The sequence below is a fragment of the Lynx canadensis genome, chromosome C1, assembly GCF_007474595.2.
Source record: "Lynx canadensis isolate LIC74 chromosome C1, mLynCan4.pri.v2, whole genome shotgun sequence".
Lineage (NCBI taxonomy): Eukaryota > Metazoa > Chordata > Mammalia > Carnivora > Felidae > Lynx > Lynx canadensis.
In genome coordinates, this window is record NC_044310.1 from 98,474,316 (window position 1) to 98,491,712 (window position 17,397).

Genomic DNA, 17,397 nt, shown 5'->3' on the forward strand with positions numbered 1-17,397 from the left:
GGGGGCGCCTGGGTGGCGCAGTCGGTTAAGCGTCCGACTTCAGCCAGGTCACGATCTCGCGGTCCGGGAGTTCGAGCCCCGCGTCGGTCTCTGGGCTGATGGCTCAGAACCTGGAGCCTGCTTCCGATTCTGTGTCTCCCTCTCTCTCTGCCCCTCCCCCGTTCATGCTCTGTCTCTCTCTGTTCCAAAAATAAATAAACGTTGAAAAAAAAATAAAAAAAATAAAAAAATAAAAAAACATAGAGTGGATAGCACTTAAATGCAAATTTATTACCTTAAAATAGAGTTTATTTTACACTGTTCCCCTTCCCCCCGAAAGCACATAGTAACGGTAGCTAGATTTAATAAACTACGGTGAATTATAATCACTTCCCAGGAAAATTTAGTGAGGATTTGTGTATTTCATGGGGGCTATCCAGGAGCATCATAACTAGGAATGGAAATCCCTGGCCTGTTCTAACATTGAAGAGTCTATGTTGTAAAGATGAAAGACACTTTTTTTTTTATGTTTATTCATTTTTGAAAGACAGAGAGAGACAGAGCATAAACAGGGGTGGGGCGGAGAGAGAGGGGGACACAGAATCTGAAGCAGGCTCCAGGCTCTGAACTGTCGGCACAGAGCACGACACGGGGGTCGAACTCACAAACCGTGAGATCATGACCTGAGCTGAAGTTGGATGCTCAACTGACTCAGCCACCCAGGCACCGCGAAAGACACATGTTTTTATAAAGCTCTACATTTCTGCACCTGAGCACGGTGGATAGACAACTGGTTTTACCCTTAAGAAGGTGGCTACCCGCGTCAGCAGCACCTGCCCTCTGGAGACAGGTGACAGGTTGGTGAGGGGTGGGCAGATGTCCTGGGGTGGCAGGCTGGGGGTGGGGTTCAAGGTTGGCACTTTGAGCATATGATGTCCTCTGAAGAAGTGTGACATGTGGGAGAGACAATGGGGACGAGAGGGATGGGGCAAGAGGTGGTGAGGGGACAGTGTGGGCTTTGGGGCTGAAGTTCCCCCCCCCCTCAAAGCTAGCTTAGGGTGGGCGTGTGTTTCCCCACACCAACTGCCCACAGTGCTTCATTAGACATGCCTCTACACGAGAGCTTGTCACGTGAGCAACTTTGGGTTCCAGCCGGATTCCAGACTCTCCACAGGGATGCTCAGCCCTACCCAGGCGACACAACTAAGTAAGAAGAATGCAGATATTCAAATAAACAGATGACAACTGTTCAGCGCCTGCCTGGGCACCAGCCACTTTCCATCATCCTCCCCAGACGCTGCAAGGTTGGCATTCCCATCCTCTCACTTTCTGGACAGGGAAACAGACTCAGAGATGGAGCCAAAGGGGTTGAATCCGGACTGAGCCCCCCACCCCGGGGGCTGTGTGCCTTCAGAGGTGTGCTCTTCCAGCAGTTTCCAGAAAACTGGCTGGGGTGGGGATGGGGGGGCAGTGACTGCTCTGTCAGAGGAGAAGGGAGAGGGTTGGCTGTGGGGGTGTGGGGGTGTATGGTTATTTGTGGGCTCATTTCCTGGGCTGTGTGTGAACTTAAGTGTGAGTAACGTGTATTGGTTGGACATTTGCAGCTCAGTACTTGGGATGTGTGTACATGAGTGTGTGTGTGGGGGGGGGGTTGGGGTCAGTCCCTGGTCTGTGTGAATGTATGCGGGGCCCCGGTCAGGGCAAATAGGCTTGGATTTTGTGCATGATTGTGAATATGTGTGTGCGTGTGTGCGCGAGCGTTCAAGGGTGCAAGTATGTTGGGGTGCGGGGTGGGGTCGAGGCCGGGACATGCGTTAACGATGTATGAATGAGTGAGTGAGCGAATGATTGAGTGAGTGTGTGTGGTCAGTCCCTGGGGCCTGTGTGTGCATGAGTGTGCACGCGCGTGTGTGAGTGTGTGCGAGCTTCGGGTGTGGAGCGACCGCGGGCGGGGAGGGGCCGGGAGACGCCGGCCGGTCCCGCCCTCCGCTGCAGGTGGGCCGGGCCCGCGGCGGGGCCGGCCGCGCTCGCTGCTCTTGGCTCGCGGCCGCGCCGGGCTCGCAGGGCTGGGCTCGGGCTGCGGGGCGGCGCCGGGACAGGAAGCGGAAAGCGGCAGTGCAGCGGCGGCGGCGGCGGCGGGGCTCTGCCTCTACGGGAGCCCAGCGCAGGCCGCAGAGCCGGGGCCGCTGTGAGCCGAGAGCGCGGGCCGGGGAGCCCGCACGGCCGGCGCGGAGGTGAGTCCCGCGGGAGGCCGGGCGCGGGGCGCGGAGCCGCTCCCCGCCGCGGGACCCCGCGCCCCGACCCCGGACTGGGACCCCGGGTCCCCGCCCTCCTCGCCTCCCGCCCGGGAGCCCGCTCCCCGCCTGCGCACCGCACCCGGATCGTGCCTCCGGGGTCCCACTCCTCTCCCGAGCCCGCGAGGTGCGCCCCTCCTGCCCCGGCCCCGGCCCCGCCGCCCCGGCGCTCCCTCCCCACGCCTCGGACGCCGCCTTCTGCCCCGGCCGCACTTTGGGGTGCGCTCCGGGGTGCGCGTTCCGGCCGGCTGGCGGGGAGTGGCCGACCTTCCCGGGGCACCCGGGCGGCTGTACCGGCCCAGCGGGGCGGGGGGCCGGGCCGCCCTGCGCTCCCTGGGAGTCGGGCGCGCACCGCGGTTCCCACCCTGCCGCGGGGCTCGACCCTGGAGCTGCCGGCCCCGGGCCAGAAACCGGCACAGAGCCGGCCTGTGTTCGCACCTCGCTTGCAAAACTGAGCCGGCCCCGGAGGCCTGGGGGGGAGGGGGGGGCGAGTCCGGTTGCGCCCGGGAGAGCGCAACAGGCAGGTAGGAGTTTACTTTCAAAAACGCCGGGGTGGAGCAGAAGGCGTCCGGCAAGTCCCCGCCCGAGGTGTCCCCGTTGGAGGAAATCTCACCGCACCGGGGCAGCCTTCGCCACGGGCAGGACCTCCCTTCCTCCTGCAGCCTTTGAACTGCCCCCAAGCAACGCGCCCAGAGAAGTGTGAAGCTTTATAAAAATTTAAACGCGTCGCCGGCGGAGGCAGGCGGGGGGCGGAGCCGTGGCCTGGCGGCCGGGAGGTGAGCGGCTGAGCCTCGGAGCTGAGAAATCTCTTGCTCAGTTTTCGCGTCTTCAAACCAGGTCATCAAGGCCCAGCCGAGGAGGTGTCGTGAGCCCGTTTAGCTCCTCGTTAAGAGATGTCAGAGCGCTTAATATTCTGATGATTGTGTGGCTGGCGCGTGCATTCTGTTGAGCCCTTTGGACCAGGCTGTGGTTGGAAGTGCATGTATTTTTAGACCTTTATGCCAAAAGCCAGCAAGCTGTAAAGAATCTGGCCGTTTTCACTGATATGTTTATGAATTTTACAGAGTTGCTGGAAAATATTATAGCTTGTGTCACCCATCAACAATGCTAATTAGCATTCTTCCTCCTCCGGGTGGGTTGATTACACAGCTCCTAGGCTTTTTAAAGTGACATGGCAGAAACTGCCTAAAACCAGGGAAAAGTAATTAGTCATTTTATGTAACTACTAATTAGAGTTTTTAGAGCTGAATTAAATCAGTGTGATCTAGCTGGGGCTTTGATTTGTGGGAGGAAACTGTTTTATTCTGCAGTTCAGAGAAAAGGACACTCTTCACCTATCCATGAGCCTTTAGAATTCCCAAACATTGGTGTCTGTCAAGGTAATTAGTGACATTATTTGGTTGCAACTTAATTTGTAAGTAGAATGGCAGCATTTTGAGACGGCATATTTGCAAGGACTGCTTGCCAGGCAGTACATTTTTATTGTCTTACGTGTTTGAGCACCAGGACAGAACCATAAAGGAAAGTTTCCTTACCAAGCACCAGTTCCGTGTCACCTTAGTCTATTGAAGAATTAACAGACGTTGAGTGAGGAAGTTATTCTCCCCTCCATCCCCCGATACACACAAACACCCTGTTTGTCACCCCAGACCTCAGCGGCATTTTTGGGTTACATGGGTGCTTATCCCATTGTATTTTAATAAGCAGTTTCTACCTTTGGACATGCAGCTATTTCAGATTCTTTTCTTCCGGACTCTCTACAACGCTTGGGACACCGGGCCTGTGAGCAGGAGTTGAAATTGCAAAATTCTTTGTGGGTTATGTGTGGTTTGGGACAATTTATGATGGTTGCCTGCCCTCCAATGTGTAAATAAACAGTTCTGGTAATTGCTGTATTGCTATTCGTTTTCCGTGGCTAAGCGCACAGGTTCTGGAATTAGATTCTCAGAGTTCAAGCCCTGGCTCCTTCACTTACTGTGACCTCGCTTTCTTTAACGGTAGCATGACATTAATATCTGATGTCCTTTACATTGTTGTTCTCAGGATTAAGTGGGATATTGCATGCAAATGATTTAAATGGTCCGCAACACATAGTAAGCACACAAGTAACTGTAGTCTGTTAAATTATTATTGTCATGCTCTCTCTTTGTAAGGTAACTAGCTGTGGTTAGGGGACTAGCTGTGTGTGGGCATGTGATGTGGGCATCGTGCTATGCCATTTTCCAGAAGGTGGACAAGACAGGTTTAAGTGGACCATGTTTCTGCCAGCGGCTTTGGTCTCGCCTGCAGCCTGATGAAAAGGTGCATGCTGCTGTCCCCATTAGTGCCTTTCTGAATGCCATTTATTGGACAGCAATCATTGGACTAGGCACCATGGGATTTACAGAGGAGGTAGTACTCATAAAAATGTTTGTTTTTTAAAAATTAATGTTTATTTTTTTAGAGATAGAGAGACAACATGAATGGGACAGGGACAGAGAGAGAGGGAGACACAGAATCCAAAGCAGGCTCCAGGCTCTGAACTGTCAGCACAGAGCCCGATGCAGGGCTCAAACTCACGAACCGAGAGATCATGACCTGAGCCAAAGTCGGATGCTTAACCGACTGAGCCACCCAGGTGCCCCTCAAATCTATTTTTTGAAGCTTAAAAATCTAGCAGGGGATAAGGGGGTCACTTGAAAACAGATACCCATCATAGAACCCCAGACATGTTAACCATTCACAGCTCTTCAGAAATCTACACCCTGCTGCTGGGGGGTGTTCCAGGGGTAATTAGCGACTGGAGCCAAGAGCAGTTATTCGAGGAAGGTGAGTTGAAATCTTTGGCAAAACGGGTAAAAAAAAAAAAAAAAAAAAAAATGAGGTTAACATTTTCTTTGCTTGTGTATAGTGGCCCAGAATTTATCAGAGGTCTGTTGTAATGAAAATATCAATTGGGTTTGTCACAAATGCCACAGGCCTTCTGACCCCCCATCAGCGACCTGGAGGGTGTTTTATGGTTTAGAGAGCACAAGTTCACAAGTTCAGCAAAATGTTTTGCAGGGCTTTGCCATACCCTTCCCACCCTCCCATACTTACAACCCCAAGGCCCTCCAGATAAACCCACTGGAACACACAGTTTTTTCTCTGATCCCTTTGATAGTCACTTCCCACCTGGGACTAGTAAAAGGAGGCCCAAGGAACAGAATGGATGTCACTAAATTACTTAGCTACAGTTAATGGTATTAGTTCGAGGTAGAGTAGCACTGGCCAAAAAATGTACATATAGTGTAATGCAATTGGTAGGGAAGTCTTGTGCCATACTAAGGTATTCTTCCTAAGGAAGAAGGTATTCCTTCCTTGGGGCGGGCTCTGTGCTGACAACTCGGAGCCTGGAGCCTGCTTCGGATTCTGTGCCTCCCTCTCTCTCTGCCCCTCGCCCGCTCACACTCTGTGAGCTTGAAAAAAATAAACTTAAAAAAAAAGATCTTAAAAAAAAAAGTTAATGGAGTAAACCCTTTAGCATGCTATGTATGATAAAAAGTAATATGCACAGTATGCATAAACACGATTGCACCAGAAACTTCTTTCCCTTGGATTTACTGCAGAAGGAGCGGAGTGGCTCTTTAAATACAGTGTATGTGGGGCGCCTGGGTGGCGCAGTCGGTTAAGCGTCCGACTTCAGCCAGGTCACGATCTCGCGGTCCGTGAGTTCGAGCCCCGCGTCGGGCTCTGGGCTGATGGCTCAGAGCCTGGAGCCTGTTTCCGATTCTGTGTCTCCCTCTCTCTCTGCCCCTCCCCCGTTCATGCTCTGTCTCTCTCTGTCCCAAAAATAAATAAAAACGTTGAAAAAAAAATTAAAAAAAATAAAATAAAAAAAAAAATAAATACAGTGTATGTGTCCATACCCCTCACAAGATAACTTTCTACCCTCCAAACCAGAGTGCCCGTAATTACTTCATAGCTGTAGGCAGAGCCGTTGATGTTTTTATAATTTCCTTTTCGTCAAGGTTAACTTATGTTTACCACTGTCATTACCGTAACATATTATTTCCCCCATATGATTTTCTGAACACTGTGTTTTTCTTTTAAGTAGTAGTCAGGTATATTTTATGTGGGTGAACTTGACTTTAGGGAAAGATCCTCTGAGGCCAGTGACCTTCAATTTGTTTTTAATAAAGCATGGCGAAGGGGGTTCTCTCTGACATTTGTGCCTGGGAATCCCAGAATTTAAGATGCTGCCATGCAGTCAAAAGTGCCCTGTGCACCTGTCCCAGTGTTGCCCTCCTGGCCTTCATGAGATGTCACTTGACCAGCCCTCACCCTTTCCTGGTGTTTGCCTCCGTCTCCCACCCAAGCAGTGCCTATAGCTGGTACTACAGGGGTGAAAGGCAGGAGGGCAACGCTCAGTGGGGGGGGGGGGGGGGGGGAGAGGGGGTAGTCAGGGTGTTTGTGGGAAGCAGCTGAACGAGACTGCTGCTGATTTTTACTTAGTGTGTCTGCAGTGAGATTGTTGTGTGAGCAAAAAGTTGGTGGTTCTGACATCACCACTAACCTAATCTCTGCGTTACTTTCCTCTTCTGTAAAACTGAGAATGTAAACTAGACAATGGCTAGGGTTTCTTCCACAGTGGATCTGTGGCCTTCACGGCCTGAGGTCTGCCACAGAAACCCTTACTCAGCACACATTTATTGATTGCCTGGTATATTTCAGGAGCTGAACAGACAGTAATGAATGTGGTCCCTGCCCTGGTGGTGCTTACAGTCTCCACTGGAGCCAGACATTAAGTAATCGTGCAATGTATGATTAGAAATTGTGACATAAAGGAAAAGTATAGGATTCTGTGAAGGGGCCTCATGTAGACTGGAGGGTCCCGAAGGGCCTCTTGAAAGAAGTAGTATTTATTTATTTTTGAATTTTTTTTTCATGTTTGTTTTTGGAGAGAGAGAGCGTGAGCAGGGGAGGAGCGGAGAAAGAGGGGGGCAGAGGATCCAAAGCGGGCTCTGTGCTGACAGCAGAGAGCCGGATGGGGGACTCTAACTCACAGTCTGTGAGATCATGACCTGAGCCAAAGTTGGAGAGCCTGGTGCCTTGAAGGGCCTGGAGCTGGAGAAGGAAGAGTGCAGCCTGGGAGGTGGGCAGGGCCCACACACCAAATGAAGGATTTTGGTTTATGCCAACTGTCTTGGGACACCATGGACTGGTTTCAAGCAGAGAAATGACCTCCACGTTGTGATATGAAAGATCACTCTGGGTGCTATGCACCTGCCAGTGTGGGTCATCTCTGGGGCCAGGATGATAGAGGGACAGTTCCAGATTCCAGGATCCATATTTATACTTTTTTTTTTTAAGTTTATTGTTTTGAGAGAGAGAGCACACGCACAGGCGCGTGCACAGATGTGCAAGTGGAGGAGGGGCAGAGAGAGAGAGGGAGACAGAGAATCCCAAGCAGGCTCTGCACTGTCAGCATGGAGCCTGATGCAGGGCTCGATCCCATGAACTGTGAGATCATGACCTGCGCTGAAACCAAGAGTCTGACGCTTAACTGACTGAGCCACCAGACACCCCTATGTTTACATGTTTATATGACTTTATATGATAGGCCAGTGTAGCAGTGTAGCAGCCTATCAGTTTATTACCCCAGGAACCGGATTCCTTTTCATTACTTTATTATTTTCCTGATAAGGCATCCCTCTGACCTTATTTGAATCCTGCTACTTTCTTGTGCATAGAGGCGAACTGTCTCCGAAACATAGCATTGCAGTGATAAGCTTCGCCATGGGTGTTCCTGTGGGCTATATCGAAGCTCTTTCGTTGGCCCTTAAAATGAGTCCACCCGGGATTTTGTCCGTTTGCCTGCTGTTGCTCGTGCTTAATCCTTACTCAGATCTTGGACAAGAGTAGATCGCTGAAATAGAGACAGCGTGATTTAAGAGAAAGGGCCCGAGCTCTGTGTAGACTGGATTCTGTGGGGAGACCTGCAGGCTTCGTAATACACGAGCCCTCTGTCCACAGAGCCTGGGGGAAGTGGGTGGCTGAGCACCAGGAGAGTGACGGAGGCTCCTGAGGACTGACGTCAGCACTTAGTGACAGCAGGATGTGTGCGAGTCACAGGAAAGAGACTGTCAGAAGTGGCACCGGGCTGGACTGTACCCCCCCGGCAGAGGAAATTGGAAAGAGGTAGCCGAGTAGGAGATGTGCCCTGGGGATTCTTTCAGTATTTGTTGAGTACCTACCACGTTCAGAGTATCTTGGTGTAGGCAAATCATAGCTCCTGACTCCAAGGAGCTTATGCGAGAATAAATCCGTGGACAAAGAAGAAGAAAGGGCGAGTTTTGAGACTGAAGGGATAACCCGATGGGGGGAGAGGGAAGGCGCGTTGGAGAAATGGTAGCACCAGTACCATCAAGTCAGAAGCTGACGGGCAATAGAGAGCTCTGGGACGACAGGCCGGGGGCCGTGTGCATGTGCTGTTGTCTCTGCTGTGTCCCAGCAGCGCTTACTGGGGTCTCCTGTGGCTGCTTGCTAACTGCAGAGGTAGATGAATGCAGAAATGGGGTCAGAAGGTCTAGGGAAAGGAGGACGAGGCTGTGACCTTTGGGTTTGGCCCACTTAGAGCTAGTTCAGTGGAGTGTCGAGGGAGGAGGATTGGGGTGACCGTCGAGAGGGAGGGAGTGGCAGCAGATACAGACCACCCCTTTGATGAGTACAGGCAGGACTTGTGGGAGAACGTGGACGTGGGTGCCGGTAGTCAGGTAAAGCCCTTCCCCAGAGGGCACTCGGGAGCCCAGGATTTCCTTTGAGGGACGTGCCTGGAGTTGTCCTAATAGATGGCCATAGGTTTTAATGAGGACTTGGAATGACATCCTTGCGCGGAGGGAGGAGGGGAATGAAGCCTGGGTTGCCATGTGCCTTCCGCAGGGAGCCTGGTTTAATGTTCTCACCAACCTTAGGAGGAGCTCATGTGAAGTGGCCTCATTTTATGGGCGGTGGGTGAATAGTGGCTCAGAGATGTCATGACTGGGAAGCATGAACAGGACCAGCCCAGGTCTCAGGGCCTGGGTCACCTGCCTCTGAGACAGGCCAGCAGCATTTAGCCAGAATTAGCTAATTAGCTCCTGGTACTGAGAGGTTTAGTAATTTGAGGTTTCATAACCAATAAGGGAGTAAAGCCTGGGATTGGAAGCCAGCTCCCGATACTGTATCTGTTTCCATTTTCAGATCACCCCTGGGAGAACAGTGGCTGGCTGATTTATCCCAGTTTGACAGATGAGGAAACTGAGGCCGACTTCAAGGCAAGCGGCCCCTCCCAGGGCGTCCTGGACAGTGAAGAGGTCTGGCTAGAACCCATGTCCCCCCACTGCTCACCTTGGGCTCTTGATGGCAGAGGAGAAATGATGAGTCTGGACACCCAGGCCCAGGGAGGTTCCCCCAGGGTCACAGCCCCTGGAAGTGAACGTGCCTCACTTAGAGCGAATGCTGAGGGCAGACGCATCCTAAGCAGTGTTTGAGGCTGAGGGCCTCCAGGTTTACAGGTTGTTGGCAGGGTCATTGTGGGGGGCGGGGAGGGCATTGGCATTTGCAGCTCCTTTGTTTTCTCTCCACACTTATCTCACTGGCTTTGTTTGCACTGGAAGGAGGGGCCCTGAATGGGCGGAGACCAGCTCTGGGGTGAGGGATACAGGGGCAGACAGACTTGTGGTTCTCAGGCTTTTAGAAGTCAAGGTTGAGCATGTGGGGCTCAGGAATGTACTTGGAAATGTTTCCCATTTATTTCTATTGCAATGCAATATCTAATGAATTTGGGGAAACACCCAGGAGCCAGCAACAAATAAATCACCTACTTCCATTTTCTGATGTTCCCTCTTAATCATCTTTACATAAGCCTTTTATATGATTGTAACTGTAACCCAGATTCAGGATGTATCTATAATCCTGTAGTGTGCCTTTTATTTATTTATTTATTAAAAAAAATTTTTTTTTACATCTATTTATTTTTGAGAGCGAGGGAGAGAGAGCGCGAGCAAGGGAGGGGCAGAGAGAGAGAGGGAGACACAGAATCCGAAGCAGGCTCCAAGCTCTGAGCTGTCTGCACAGAGCCTGACATGGGGCTCAAACCCACGAACCGTGAGATCGTAACCTGAGCTGAAGTTGGACGCTTAACCAGCTGAACCACCCAGGTGCCCCTGTAGTCTGCCTTTTAAATTTACCATTATATTGTAAAACTTTCCATACTTCGTAATTATTTTAAACAGCTCTATGATTTTTCTTTGGGTGGATGAATCATGTTTTCCTTACCTATTCCTCTGCGTTGGGGGCATTTAGATGATTTCTCACTTTCCACTGTTACAGACGATACAGTAGTAGTTTTTCTTTAAAAAAAAAAAAAAAATTCGTTCCCTAGGATAAATTCTCAGGTGTTTGGATTCCTGGATTAAAGAGACAAAAAACTTTTTCTCTCTTTTCTTTCTTTCTTTTTTTTTTTCATTGATTTTCAGCAACTGCAAGCAACATCCCTTAAAAGCTGCTTCCCTGTGTATTGTTCTTGGGACCAGCAAACTGGCAGTGGGGGCTGGGCACTGTCTAGGCTGTGGGATGGGAAGTCACTTCCTCCAGCCTGAACCCATGCAGCGAGGCTGTGGCCAGGAAATGGCCAAGGGCCAGGTCTCTCCCGGCTCTGGTTTGCCTGCTGCTGTGGAAGGGGTTTGGCCTGCCCCGCACCTGCCTCCCAGACACCCGGGGAAGCTCGTTGCTGCCTGGGCGGTGCATTTAACACTCAGACACTTCTTCCTTGCTCACTCTGTTCCATAATAGAGACCCCAGAGGAGGTGGTTGCCGTCATTTATCTTCCAAGATCTTTGGGTTGCCTTTGACCGTAAATCTCTTTTTTTCCTCTCCACTTTTCCTAGAATTTGTTCCTGTCGAAGAGCGGCTCCTGGATCTCCAGACCCTTTGCAGTCTTAGGAGGCGAGTAGGTGAAATTCCCTACCTCTGAGGAGAAACACTGCCCGCTCCTTCATCAAGACCAAGCTCCCCATTGCTATGGATACCGAATCCACATACTCTGGATATTCTTACTATTCAAGTCATTCGAAAAAATCTCACAGACAAGGGTATGTAAGCTCTGGGTTGTTCCACATTTCCTTCTGGGGACCCTGGCAGGTGGGTCCAGATCTCAAGACTCACTTTTCAAATGGCAAAGCCAGGTTGCAGGGCTGCTGATGGCTGGAGGTTCAGCCCTCGGTGCGTGAGAAGCTGCTGGACGTTAAGGGCATTTAACTCGCGTGGGGGGTAACTATACCACCAATGTATATTTTACAGCTGCCATTACGGTTGACGACCTTAAGTGTTCACAACTGATTTTAAATTAAAGTTTCTCCCTGCAGTGGAAATGTTTTTCATTTCTAAGTGCTTCTCATAGATGACAGTTCTCCCAAAGCTTTACCGAGAATGTAAATGAAAGTTAAAAAAAAAAAAAAAAAGTGTTAATTTGTTGCTTTTTACCCAAAGCTGCTGACTCATTGTCCACTAGGCATTTGCTGTGAGGTTAATGCAGGAGGTGGTGGGATTGGCCTGGTGCCATCCCTCTCTCTGACTAGTTTTCCCAGTGAACAGGCCCAGGTTATGAAAAAAACGCCATCTGAGGTGATGGGGCCCTGTTGCCCTCCTCTGTGCAAAGTGCACAGGTCTGCACTGGTGTTCCTAGAGCCTGCAGTATTCCAGACCTGCAGAATGTTTGGTGAGGAAAGGAACAAGGGAAGGTAGGAAGGAAGAAAGGAAGGGAGGGAGGGAGGGAGGGAGGGGTGCTACTGTAACTGGTTAAGAATACAGATGGTAAAGTTGTGCTATGTGCTGCCTCTTACTTAGACTCCTCACCTGTGAAATGGGTATAGCAGAACCCTACTTACAGGGCTAGTGAGAGGATTAAATTAGATTGTGCATGTAAAGCGTTTAACACAGCACAAGGTAGGAGGTCACTATCCCGTGGCCGTATCAATGCTGTTAATGGCCTTGGCATGTCAGCATTACATTCAAAGGTCCCAACTGGCCACAGCCCAGAGGTCCAGCTGTGGTCACAGCCCAGTGTGGGCTGGGAACGGTAGTGGAGGTGGTGTTTCGCTGACCAAGCAGTTCCTCATACAAGCAGCTGAATGCAGAGTGGGATTTTGTTTTGTAAAACGGCAGTAAGATGTGTCTGTCTAATTGACTTACTCGTTTGTGAGCCCATTTGGATTTACACAGGCAGCGGGAGGTCTGGGAGGATATTCTCCAAGCTGCCCGCAGCGGTCACCCACAGGAAAGGGTCCAGACACGAGATGGTGACTGATGGCAGTTTTGTTTACGCTTTATCTTTCTGTACCCATTCAGTCTTCCCTAAGGGTGTGTTTCGTAATTAAGAATATGAACGGAATGAAAGAATATAAGACAAAAATCTCCGAAGATTGTTTAATGACCCGAGACAATGTTTATGAATCTGTGTTATAAAAAAACAGGAGTCAAAACTTTGCACGTTACAATAGTTACATATTCTTTATGAGAAAATGAATGGTAACATTGACGATGCTTGTCCTGTTTCTGAGTATAGGGTTATTAAGATTTTGATTGTTGTTGTTGTTGTTTTTGAAACTTCCATTATTTTCTAAATGTTCATGTGTTGGTCTTTTAATCCTAAAAATGTGGGGCAGGGATGTGAATGAGCTTGCCCCAGACCCTGGGTAAGCCTTTCTGGCAGCATGCGGAACAGAAGCCTGCTGAGTGAGGCTTCAAGTACCATAGATGAGCCCAGATCCCGAGAAAGTCAGAAACCCTCTGGTGATCAGAGATTCATCACAAATTTCAGCCGCTGGGTACATGTACCAGACGAGTTCTAAAACACCAGAAACGGCTCTTTGGAAACATCAGATCTTTGGCTCTAACTGGAGAAAGCCATTCCCTTGTCAGTGTGCCAAGCTTCCCTTTTCCACATGGTGGTGACAGAAGTAGGAATTTGGGGTTCTGTTGGTGCTTGGAGATAATTCGGGGAAGACGTGTTCTGAGTAGGAACCATCTCTGGCCTCCCCTGCCTGTATGTGTGTCCCAACTGTCACACTTCAAGGCCCCAGGCTGTGCTCTGCTGTTTCCTCCAGCCTCTCAGGGGCCCCCCAGAAATTGATACAGCGGTGCTCTCGTGGTGACTTTAAGAGACAATAACTTCCAATTAAAACAGCCTGCGGAATTCTTAGTGCCTTTTTGGACCCATGCGGAAAGTCCTTGGCGAATGATAGGACAAGCTGAGACTTTTAATAAAGCAATCAAGGAATGTTCCTGAATACCTATTTAGAAAAGCTCTGGGTGAAGGGATGGGGAAAAACAGCACCCACATGCGGTGAGTTCTCTGAGAGCCCTGGAGGGTGTGGTAACTGACGATGGGACCGAGCCTGTAGTCTGTGGATGGTGGATGCCAGGGAGTTCTTTGTCCGGGCGTAAAGAATATTAAGTGGTAATAATACCCCTCACTGGCACATAAGCAGGCCCTAGACCCAGCCAAGGGTATTGTGTCCCCCAGGAGTGTCCCCGTGAAGGCTGCTCAGGGATTTGTCAGAAATTTGAATGAAAAGTAGAAAAGGGGAGGGACCTTGGTTTTTGGTAATTTTAGTAGGCCCCTAACTCAGGAATAATGAAGCGTACCAAACTTGATATGCCCAGTGACTCGGCGATCATCTTTGGGGGACTGGCTGGGTTCCAAACAGATGACAAGTGACTCCTTTTTAACAAAGAGGTCAGTGGTCTGGTTTTGTGATGTCTGCTGTCTCCAGGGGGTGTCCAGTTAACTTGCTGGGAAAATGGTGCGGACTTCAGCCGACCTTGCCTTACCTTTTGCGTTCCTGGAGTTACATGCTACAGCTATAACAGTGATGCTAATGAACCTTTGGCAGGTACCTGCTAGGACCCTCAGGCTAGGACCCTCGTGTGCTGAAGTGCATTGTTCAAAAGAGGGCTGCCTGAGTGGTGAGGGAACTGGTGCTTTTGTTCCCAGGCCGCCCCAGAGTCGGTTTGCCAGGTGCCCAGCCCTCCCACCCAACTCCATGCTGACCGGAAGCGGCCAGCCAGCCCCGCAGTCAGCAGAGAAAGGACAGGTAGTGGGTGGTGGTAGAGAAGGAAAGGGAGGAGTGACTGGTGGGGCCGGCTTTCCCCAAATAGAAATAGACCAACAACAGACACAGAGCTGAATAGTCTTCCCAGGAAATGCCGACTGTGGTGGGAACGGAACAGGAATTGATGGGGGTTCTGGCTGGAGCAAGGGCGTTTTACAGCAGCCCCCAAGGGCTCAGCTCTAGAGCCGCCTGGGTAGATGCGTTTGCACACACATACACACACGCAGGTACAGACACGTGCTGGGGCCTCCTGCGTGCTGTCGCTGGCTTCTCCACCCTCTCGCCCGCACGCACACGGGACAGTTGCACTGATCTGGACTCTGATGGGCAGATGCTGCATAGAGACCGACTCACAGGTAAAGACACCAGTTCCTGTGGCTGACACAGCTGCCCGGCACACCGGTGATCCACACCACTGAGGCGGAGCCGGAGACCCTCCCTGGCGTGCATGGCTTTGTCACAGCCCTCTTGTGGCGTGGTGGCCTTACCCAGCCCCCTGCTTCAGTCTCCTGTTTCCACTCTTAGATCCCGCAAACAGCGGGGAGCCCTCTCCCGGAGTGCACTCGACACGGCATTTGGAGCCGTAGAGATGGACATGTAAGCACCCACTGTAGTGAGGCGGCCATCCTGCGGCTCGAAGCTCTGCACCCTGGACAGCACCGAATGGCAGTAATTTTGTTGGACTTCTCCATTTAGGACTGGCTCCAACACCTTCCCGGAGTGGTAACTCACAACCGGTGATTTTTGTAAAAGCCGTGTGACCACAGGCACCGGCCCAGTGTTGACGGACCCCGCTGCTGATGCTGTGTCCTGACGCAACGCACGCTGGCCTGAGCCTTGTCCCCAGCCTCATCCGCTTAACGCTATTTTAATAAAGAAGCCATGCTACGCCACAACATCGCAAGGCCAGGCGTTACACTCACAGCTCCCTTATTGAGCCCCTGTTGTATACAGGCATGTCACAAACAGCCGGGCTGCCAGGCAGTCACCCCCAACAACCCTCCTCCCCAGAGCATTTGGGGGGAAGCACCTTGCGGCAAGTTTCCCCGGACCGCCCGCATCTTAATCAAGGGGGGGGGGCGGGGGGGGTGCTGGTGACAAATGCAGATTCCCATTGTCTGCCTGCCAGAATTCCCTAGGGGTGGGGCCAGCGAATGTACCTAAATCCCATCCTTGTGCAGGTGTGGGAAGCACTGGTTTAGGGTATCTGGCTCTGGGGGATGAGAAACCTTCCCGGGGTTATCAGATAGTAGGCTCCTGTCTGGTTTACCTCAGATGTCGCCAGGGGAATGGTTAGGCTGTCACTTCTCCTTTGGGTGCTGCGGGGCCCTTTAAGAGCCGCAGGGGGTGGAGGTGGTCAGGTTGATGGCTGGCCCTAGAGAGGCTGTTTCCATCCCTGGGTGCCTCCCCACTTGCTTTCTGCCTTGGCAACGTTCAGGCTCAGCACTTGGCACTCAGTGAAAGAATTTTGATTTCCAGTGGAATTTGTGCTGTCACAGGATTTGACCCCTGGGACTAGTGAATAGATAGACGGGTTGGGGGAGCATGTGACTTGGCTGACGGCGGAAAGAGTGATGGATGGGAAAGCGGTTGGGGATGGTGGAAACACAGGGTGGAAGGGGAGGCTCCTGGGTCTGGCCGATGGAGGCCCTGGGGAGCGGGGGTTCTAGGCTTCGTCCACACTCTTCATCCTGAAGACTGCGCAGGCACGTGGGAAGGCTCTCCCAACTTGTTTTTTGTTTCGCACACTGGGTCCTTTTGAAGTGAGTGTCTTCGGTAGCCCAGAGCGTGGGGCCCATCGCTTCGTGCTGTCCAAGTTCACAGTGCCTTTGTGGCCGTCAGAAGTAGCTCCACAGGCAGATTTCATGGCTCTGGTAGTTCATCCAACAGAGGGTGTCAGGATGAGCATTAGGAATGTTCGTGCCACCAGATCTGCAGATCAGCGCAGCGTAGCGGGTATGAGACGCGGTGGTGGGAGCAGACCTGGGTTCACATCCTGCTCTGCCGCTCACTACGACTTTGGGAAGTCAGTTAACCTCCATGACCCTCAGTTTCCTCATCTGTAAAACAGGGACAAGGCCACCAGCCTCAGACAGTCACTGTTAGGATTGAATGAAGTTAATGAATTGAAGCACACCGTGAGGTGCTCTCTAACTCGGAGTGGGAGTGGAATGATTGGCACTGATGGATGCATCTCTAGGTAAACAGACAGATTCTCTGCTGTTGCCCTCGTTACCTGGTTAAAATAAAACACCCAAGTTGACCAGAGCACGTGTATTTCTAGACTCTAATTTAGCAATAGATTGGGATGATAAGTTATGCTCTAGCAGTTGGAGATGCTGTCACTGAGAACTTCTGGGACCAAGAAAGCCTCCCTGCTCTTTGAAGGAAATAACCAATGATTATCCTAGGGAGGTACTGATAAGGTAGGAGTTTGCCCCCAGGAAGTCTGTATGTGATTTTGTTTGGTAAATGGTAGGTTAACAGGACACTGTGGAGAAGGAGTTGGATTGTGTATTAATAGCTCCTTTTATATCTCCTTCGAGGCCCCTGTACTGAAATCTGCATACATTATCTGTGGGGTATGATCATTATCCCCATGTCAATAGATAAGGAAACTGAGGTTTTCAGAAGTTAAATAATTTGTGCAAATCGAATAGGGGCAGACCTGAGATCTGACTGATGTCCCCAGAGTCTATGTGTGCAGTGCTCTGCCCTGCCTGGGGGGCCCTGGGAATGAGGGCAAGTGTTTGAGGGAGGACCGATGTCAAGGAGGCCCTATAAGACCGGAGGTTGAGGGAGCTTACTCTTGGCCACCGAGGGGCTCCTTTGGGGGAGGCTCCTGAACTGAGTGTTCACAGACGGGGGTGGGAGTCCCAGTTTCCGTAGGTGGTTAATGGCCAGGTTGTGACCACACTCAGCTTCACACAGTAGTTGATCCCTGTTGTAATTTCAACATTGACCCGAGGCAGGGTGCTCTCACGGTTGCCCTGGAAGACCACCCAGGAAGT

At 51.1% G+C, this 17,397-nt stretch overlaps 1 protein-coding gene across 1 annotated transcript in view; it reads left to right on the forward strand.

Annotated features, from left to right (window-relative positions):
• The first annotated feature begins 2,130 nt into the window (after positions 1 to 2,130).
• Positions 2,131 to 17,397, forward strand: part of VANGL1 (VANGL planar cell polarity protein 1) — a 54,724-nt gene continuing 39,457 nt past the window's right edge. Inside the window, exons 1-2 of the mRNA XM_030324880.1 lie at positions 2,131 to 2,213; positions 11,162 to 11,365. Of these exons, the coding sequence (XP_030180740.1) occupies positions 11,295 to 11,365 (71 nt within the window). The 5' untranslated portion in view covers positions 2,131 to 2,213; positions 11,162 to 11,294. The remainder of the gene's footprint in view (positions 2,214 to 11,161; positions 11,366 to 17,397) is intronic.